The 8,225-nt window shown below is 42.0% G+C and overlaps 1 protein-coding gene across 7 annotated transcripts in view; it reads left to right on the forward strand.

Moving 5' to 3' along the window:
* LOC127566436 (immunoglobulin superfamily member 1-like) overlaps positions 1-5,525 on the forward strand; it is a 70,159-nt gene extending 64,634 nt beyond the window's left edge. For all 7 annotated transcript variants that reach the window (XM_052008846.1, XM_052008844.1, XM_052008843.1 and 4 more), the window contains exons 17-19: positions 54-86; positions 2,794-2,910; positions 5,325-5,525. In XM_052008846.1, the coding sequence (XP_051864806.1) occupies positions 54-86; positions 2,794-2,910; positions 5,325-5,413 (239 nt within the window). In that variant the 3' untranslated portion in view covers positions 5,414-5,525. The remainder of the gene's footprint in view (positions 1-53; positions 87-2,793; positions 2,911-5,324) is intronic.
* Positions 5,526-8,225: the final 2,700 nt, after the last annotated feature.

Below are 8,225 nucleotides of genomic sequence, written 5' to 3' on the forward strand. Positions count from 1 at the left end.
ACTTGCATGTTTAAAAACGTTCAGCTCAAAGTGTGTCTCTCTTCCCTGTACAGATACACCTTTAACTAGAAGACGAAATTCCGCAGGTACTCATCCAAATCTTTATATCATATGTTCAGTTATTCAATTTGGTGTTATTTTTCATTCCATTTACCATGGTGGGAAGATTATCTGTTATCTTCTGAGTGCTTCAGTGATTTAAAACCATTTCATTCACCCGGCAATTATAAATCGTCTGCTCCATCGTAGCTTGCCCAACATTTATTTTAAATTAAGTGAGAACGAAGATCCATTGAAAATCTTCCAGCTGTATGTTCGAGAGGGATGAAGCCGGGTCCGTGACTTGGAGATTTACACGTGTTTCTTGATTTTAGATTTGATTTTCTTATTAGTTTGTTTATTGATTTTCTGGAATCTGGGCATCACTCGCAATTCCAGCTTTCATCTTCCATCTCTGAGATGGTGGTACCGAAGGTGGTGTTCATCTGTGTGGTTGAACGAGTGGACATTTTGCAGAGTGCTATCGGAATATGGGGAATTCCAGGGTTTAGACCCAGCAAGTAAGAAATACTGGCAGTATATTTCCGAGTCAGTATAGATTGAGTCAATGAGAGGAACCTGCAGGTGGGGCTGTGGTATCTACTACTCTGGTATTTCCTATAAGTTGAAGCACAGCTTCATGAGATGGTTTCAGAGGAATCTTGACGATTAACTGCAGTGCATTTTATGAATGGCGCACACTTCAGTCACTGAAGGCCGCTGGTGGAGGGAAAGAATGCTTAGCATGCTACATAAGAACAACACAAGCGGGCTGAATTATTATGGATGGGGACAAGCTTCTTGATAGTTCTAGGTCAGCCCTTTTTTTTAGTTAAGTGGAGAGTGTTTCAATATAAATCAAAGCCAAAGTGTCACATGCACAAGTACACGTAGGAGCAGGTGCAATGAAAAACTTACTTGCGGCAGCATCACAGGCACATAGCATCAGATACACAAAATTCCCAAAACTTAAATTATAAAATACTCACAATTTTCACGAGAAAGAATACAATTAGAACAAATAAAATTTCATTATAGTGCAAAGTGGTCAAAGTGGCAATGGTGTTGCTGCACTGAGGTGGTAACTAGGGCTGCGCAGGTTGGTTCAAGGGCCGAATGGTTGAAAGGAAGTAGCTCTCCTGAACCTGGTCGTGTTAGACTTCAGGCTTCTGTACCTTTTACCGGATGGTAGCTGCGAGGAGATGACATGGCCCGGATGTTGGGGATATTTTGTGATAGATCTTGCCTTCTTGAGGCGGGGAGGGATGTGTCCCTCATGTATTTGGTTCTTAATTGACGATCTAATTTAATAATGAAGCATTGCAGCGCTAGGGACTGCGTGGCTCACCGCAGGATACATAGCTTCTCTTGTAACAACGGTACTTACGTTGTCTCTTCGTGTCAATAAATGGTAAACGGCAAACACCAGGATGCTGATGTTTTGGTGGCTCTTACATAGCAATGTCATTCACAATGAAGTGCGGGCAACTATACTCCATCGTGTCAGAAATTATAGTTTATTGACATTCTTGAAGCTCGGATGGTAATTGCCATTTATCAGTCAATGTGAGAATGCTGTTTGGTTTTTGCATATAACATGAAAAAGTGGTCCAGCTGCACATTTGTCGACTGACACACCAGTCTCTCAAAACATCCATTGAAATATCAGTCATGTAGGCATCGATTGATCCATCCTTCCAACCATCTCTCCATCCATCCGAAGATCGACGCAGTCATAGATACATTCTCCCATCCATGTATCCATTCATCCATCCATCCATGCACACACCTACATACGTACAGTCCACGCATCCACATAACACGTCCTGTCATTCAGCGGTCCATCCATTCATGTACCCATCCACACATAGAACATACAAAAGTAAGTACTGGACAGGGCATACCGCACCATGATGTTTTGCCGATCTTGACGCCGATTTGTCCTACATATCTCCTCCTGTTTATCATCCATATCCCTCCATTCCTTTCATATTCATGTGTCCATCTAAAAGCTTCTTAAACCCAACCAAAGTTCCAGTACTACCCTGGTAACACATTCCAGGCACCTTTCACTCTCTGCGTAAAAAGACTTGTCTCTCACGTCGCCTTTAAACTATCCAACCACCCCCCGGCTCTAACCTTAAAAACATGTCCGCTGGTGTTTGACATTTTAACCCTGGAGAACAGATTCTGAATGCCTACCCTATCGTTGCCTCTCTAATTAAAAAAAAACATCTATCAGGTCTCCTCTCAGCCTCGACGCTCTGAAAATAACAACCTAAGATTATCCAGCCTGTCTTTGTAGCTCATACGGTCGAATCCAGGCAGTATCTTGGTGAACCTCTTCTGCACCTTTTCCATAACCTCCACATCCTTCCTACAATGGGGAATTACATCCTCATAATTTCATGTCCATTCATCCAGACATTGTTCGTTTGTACATGCACAAACCATCCAACCCTACAGACTTCCACGTCCCATACTTCCATCCATTCACCCACACGTACTGCAACGTACGACTATACATTTGCAATCCTTCCTATTCCCTCTCAGTCCGAAACGAGAAATTGCGCTTTCCAATCCATGTACGTGTGTGTGTTTGTGTGTGTGTGTGTGTGTGTGTGTGTGTGTGTGTGTGTGTGTTACTGAGTAGGGAGTATTCTAGCTGGAGGTTAACGTATGCAAACCTCACAACTGTGACTTCCAATTTTCATAAGAAGATTTCATTATTTTATTCAACCTTTTACTTTGCAGGAACCATGAACCGGAAAGGGATGATTGGTCTTTCTGTTGGCGTGATACTTTTTATCGTGATCGGACTCTTCGTAGTAAATCGCTACAGGAAATCTGGATATATTTGGGAAAGAAAAGGTAAGGATTAAGAAGTTACCAGAGATCAAATGTTCAAGTGAGAAGAGTTTCTTTCGTTCATTGTGCAAGAAATATAAGAAAAGATAGTTTACTTGCCTAGATAATGGAGAACCAGAAACTTGTTTTTTTCTGGTAGAACAAACTGACGGGCACATTGATTTATCTTATTGTTAAGTGGAACATTGCTCGCTTCAAATTTGTGGTACAATGTAACTATCGAATGAGTTCTGCCTCGGCATGCCTTTATGTTAGACAACGGATTTCCCCAGACACACTTGTCAGGCATCCAGTGTTTTGAAATGACTATGGCACATTGTCTTCGACTAAAAGTCGTTCAGGTTGACAGGGGTCAATGCTGCCCGACAGGTTAAGGGCCTTGTGCCCTTTGTGGTCTTAAACTCCATGCACACTTTTTCCTGTGTTGTTTGTGTTGCCTCTCGAAATGCGACAATAAACATGTTTTGTAAAATATGCTACATCGGACACATTTGTTGCCGAAGAAATGATTTTTCAACGTTCACCGTAACTTACTTGCTTTCCTACTCTGAGCTTCTAATCAATGCTACCAACCCCTCCTCCGTGTTTCTTTACTCACTACCCGGACGTGTCTTGCTGCATCTAACACGAGAGTAACGATGTGAAGTAATGATGCAGCTTTACAAAACTCTGGTTAGGTCACACTTAGAGTACTGTGAGCAGCTCTGGTCGCCTCATTATAGGAGGGATGTGGAGGTGTTGGAAAGGGTGCAGAGGAGATTTACAAGGATACTTCCTGGAGTAGGGAGTATGGATTATGAGGAGAGACTAAAGGAGCTAGGGCTTTACTCATTGGAGAGAAGGAGGATGAGCGGAGACATTATAGAGGTGTACAAAATATTAAGAAGAATAGAGTGGACAGCCAGAGCCTCTTTCCCAGGGCACCAATGCTCAATACAAGAGGTCATGGCTTTAAGGTAATGGGTGGGAAGTTCAAGTGAGACGTGAGAGGGAGGTTTTCCACCCAGAGAGTGGTTGGTGCCTGGAATGCGCTGCCTGGGGTGGTGGTGGAGGCTGATACGTTGGTCAAGTTCAAGAGATTGTTAGATAAGTATATGGACGAATTTAAGATAGAGGGATATGTGGGAGGAAAGGGTTAGATATTCTTAGGAGTGGGTTGAAGGTCGGCACAACATGGTGGGTCGAAGGGCCTGTATTTTTCTATGTTTCAATAGTTCTATATACACCGAGCTAGATATTCCTCTCATCCTATGCCTCGATTCAGACTGTCCTCTTTAGTTTAGACTGCAAGTTCTCAGTCTCCTTGTCAACGTGAAACACATCGCTTCTGTCAGTACCCCCTTAAAATCTTTGACATTTCACCTCACACTGCATCTCGTCTCCCTCAAATTTCGGATCATCTGCAAGAGATGAAAACGCGAAATAGGGACAAAGTGAAAACCCCACAGAAGACGTCATGAAAGAACACGTTTCACTGGAGCCGAATGACAGCACAATTTCCACTGTTCCATTTCCCAAAGTAAATCGTTTCAGCCTGAATTATCCACATTGATACATCTATATTGAGATGCGTCTATATTTCAGAAGTTTTTTGTATGTGCGGGTCTTTTTTTGAAATGTGAAACAAGCTGTTTTTTTTTTATCGAGTGTGGCTGTTTTTGCAACTAGGAAGTTTTTGTGAACAAAGGGACATGTTGCAATCCATGTTCAATGTGCCCGCTGACGTTTTAAACGAATATAGATCGTAACGATGTATTTTCTTATCAAGAATGGATTTATTTCAGGAATCGTTTTCCTGAGATATAATAAATATTACCGGAGTACCATCTATATCTATTATCCATAGGTGGTGGTCTGGAGATGCATACCACATCGTTGAGCAAAAGCGTCGTGTCACAAAAGCAAAGTACATCTGGGTTTAAGTCCATTATAACCAATGCAGGAGCTCCCATTTTCTCGCATTATTCGTACGACATACCCGGAGGTCACTCGTCACATTGACCCAATGCCGTCTCACAGAATTCTATGCCCCATTCCGCCACTAATTCCTTGTCTGGAATACCCTTTCGGGTAACGACCAATAGTTCCTATCCTGCGTAGTTCCCAGTTAATCTGCCGACAAAAGAGAAGAATGTCGGATTTATTGAACTGGACAATCCAACATGGCGCAGTTGGCGCGGAGCGTGATGTGTAATTTCACACCTGTGAAATGTCAACCGCAGTAAACATGCTTTCGGGAACTTATAGGAGGTTGGAAAGCTAACGGAATCGTGGACTTAATTAATCTAGTATAATGAACGATACAGAGTAAAATTTGGCTTTTATATTGAATAGATTATAACTTCTTTTCTCCTACTCCTCCCCATCAATAGCATTTCCAGCTCACCGACTAACTGCGAAATGTTCCCAATTCACAGGAAGCCGGGTTCACAACTTGCAGCCGTTAATTACAAACCAGGAGGATCAAGAACGCGGTGAAGAGATCGACGACGATAGTTCAATATGAACAACCGACCATTTCATTTCGTGGGTAATATTTGCATCGCGCAAGTGGAAGTAGACCGCCCACCTTGTGTCATGAAGCTCCTTTGAAATAAAACAGTTTGCATTTTCCTCTCTGTCAACTGGCAGTACGCAAATTATTTTTATAGACTACTTTAAAGCACCTGCGAATTTACTGTGCATTAAGAACACAAGAATATAAGACGCAGGATTCACAATTCTCATTTGAAGCCGTTTCACACTTCGGGGCTCCTCAGATCCCTGTTGCTAATATGATCGAGGCCGGAACCCCGCGTTCCTGATCATGTTCCTTATCCTTTACACCTGCAACCCACCAAACCAGCTATCCGCCAACACCTTCTCTATATTCAGTTGCTTGATCTCCTCAGCAACCTTGGTGCAGGAACCAGAAGATACGCGTCTTCTTGCAAAAATGACCCGCAGCCATCTCTTAAATGGACGATCTCTCATTGCAATCTGTGTTCCATACGACATGAAACGTTATCTATTTTCCTGTCCTCTCTATTGTCTCCTCCCTCCACCAAATACCCCTAGTTTCAATGAGATCAGCTCGTGTTTTTGCAAATTCCAAAGATTCTAGACACAATTTGTTCAATTATTACTCGGTAGGGAGGTCTTTAAACCCAATGAACTTATTCTGAACAGCCAGTAATGCACAGCATGTCTCCTTAAGTGATATGATGGAACCTGGACAGGCTACTCCAGGAGAGATCTAATCCAAGTCCCATATAGTTGAAGCTAGACATCATCCCCAATGAAGACAAGTATTCCATTTGCATCTCTATTATGGTGAAATACATACATATCATTCACCAATATTTCCTCTTTGAGGACACCCTGACCAATCTGGAGGGAAATAGCCTGCAGCCTCTATCCATTTCAATAATATTAGCCTTTGCTCCTGGGATTGGAACCCCTCATATTTTCCACATTATACTCTGCCCGCCACGTATTTGTCCACTCGCTTTCATAGCTATCGCACTGTTCATCTCTTTTTGTCCACTATCGTGACTTGTTTCCTTGTCTATCTACACACCATTAGCAAACACACCGAAGTAAACCCCATCCCTTCCATCAACGCCGTCAGTATAGATTGTAAATATTTGAGTCACCGGCTCAGCTCTCTGTACAACGTAGCATTTGTCAATATTACAGTTACGCAGTCGTGATGATTCTAACCTAAGTTACATGTCATATCTCCCGACTGGTACGACCTTTCATCAAATGAAGTATTTTTGTTTTATTTGGCATCTTATCGAATGCCTTTTGCAAATTCAAATCCACTAACTCCACTGCATTTCCGATATACGCATTGCTGGAATTTTAACAGTAGGTTTTCCAGCACGTTATTTTTCAAAAACAAAACAATGTTGACGTTGTTAAATTTCATTTTGATTTTCTCAATGTCTCGCGACTGCTTCTTCAATGATGGGAGACCTCGTTTTCCAGAAGGCATTCGCGAGGTTGATTGTCTCGGTGTTTCTGAATTTTATCTCCCTCCTTCCTTGATTTTGGTTTGTCCTCTGCATTTTCCCAGTCGGCTGCAAACGCTCCAGAGTCGAGGTGTTTTTGAAAGTCAAAATTGAAGCTCTGTTCTTTCCGCAGCTACTTCTTTTAACTTTTTCAGCATATTGTTAATCAAGTACAAAATAATGTTTGCCTTTCGGCCCGCTGAGCTCCACTCACATTTTCCCCTCGATTGTATGGATCAACTTAGCTTTCCTTGCTATCCACGATTTTCCGCTATTATTGTAGCTTATTTCATTGTAAATATAAATGCAATATGCAAATGAAGTTCATACTCAATGTCCACAGTTGCCTGTTTTGAATTACATAATGTCACTATCCCAGTGTTAAAATACATTCAGAAGCTCACACAGCATTGGGCTCCTAAATGTATACTTCAGACTACTTCTTATGTGCGCATTTCCATCTATTCCATGTTTAATCATCCTCTCCGTTTTAGCAATCAGATCCTGACCTAACAACCAATGTTCGAAACATTTCAATCCTTATCAAAATATGAGTGTAGGATTTCTCTTTTGATTGACTCCGTTGACAGGCAGATTTAAATGTAGATCCCTGTGGCAAAATAACGTTAGACATATTTAAATAAGTATCATGGACAAATGACAGAGAATGCAGGAGACTATAATGTTGGAGGATATTGCTTACCAGAGAGTGTCACATCAGCTGATTAATATTTACTATGAATAATCAACAGACACCAAAGACCCTGGCCATTGAAACTGCTTCCCTAGATGAAATACCGAGCTTTGAAGGCTCCGTCAAGCATGTTTCTAGAAAGAATCAGTTCGGATCAAAACAGCACATAACCAGATCCTTCGGTCCAATTCATCTATGCCGACAAAGGAGCCTTCCTGAAGTATTCCTATTTGCCCGCGTTTGGTCCATATCTCTGCAAACCTTCCCAATTTTGTACCTGTCTGAATGTCTTTTAAACATTGCACTTGCACCAGGGTCTAACACTTCCTCTGGCATCTCGGTCCATATACACACCGTGTGAAAATCCTTCCCCTCAGGTCCCATTTAAAATTCTCTCTCTCACTTTAACCCCGAGTGGTCCAGCGTTTAGTCTCCACTCTCTTGGAAAACAAATGTGACCGATCCATATTTTCTTTGTTCCTCGTGATGATATAAATCTCTGTCATGTCACGCCTCAGTCTCCTTCGCCCCAGGGACATCAGTTACGACCCATACAGTCTCTCCTTATAACTCAAGCCCTCCAGTCTTAGCAAAATCTGTGAATGTTTTCTGCACCTCTTCCAGCTAAG

This window comes from Pristis pectinata, chromosome 41 (genome assembly GCF_009764475.1).
Source record: "Pristis pectinata isolate sPriPec2 chromosome 41, sPriPec2.1.pri, whole genome shotgun sequence".
NCBI lineage: Eukaryota > Metazoa > Chordata > Chondrichthyes > Rhinopristiformes > Pristidae > Pristis > Pristis pectinata.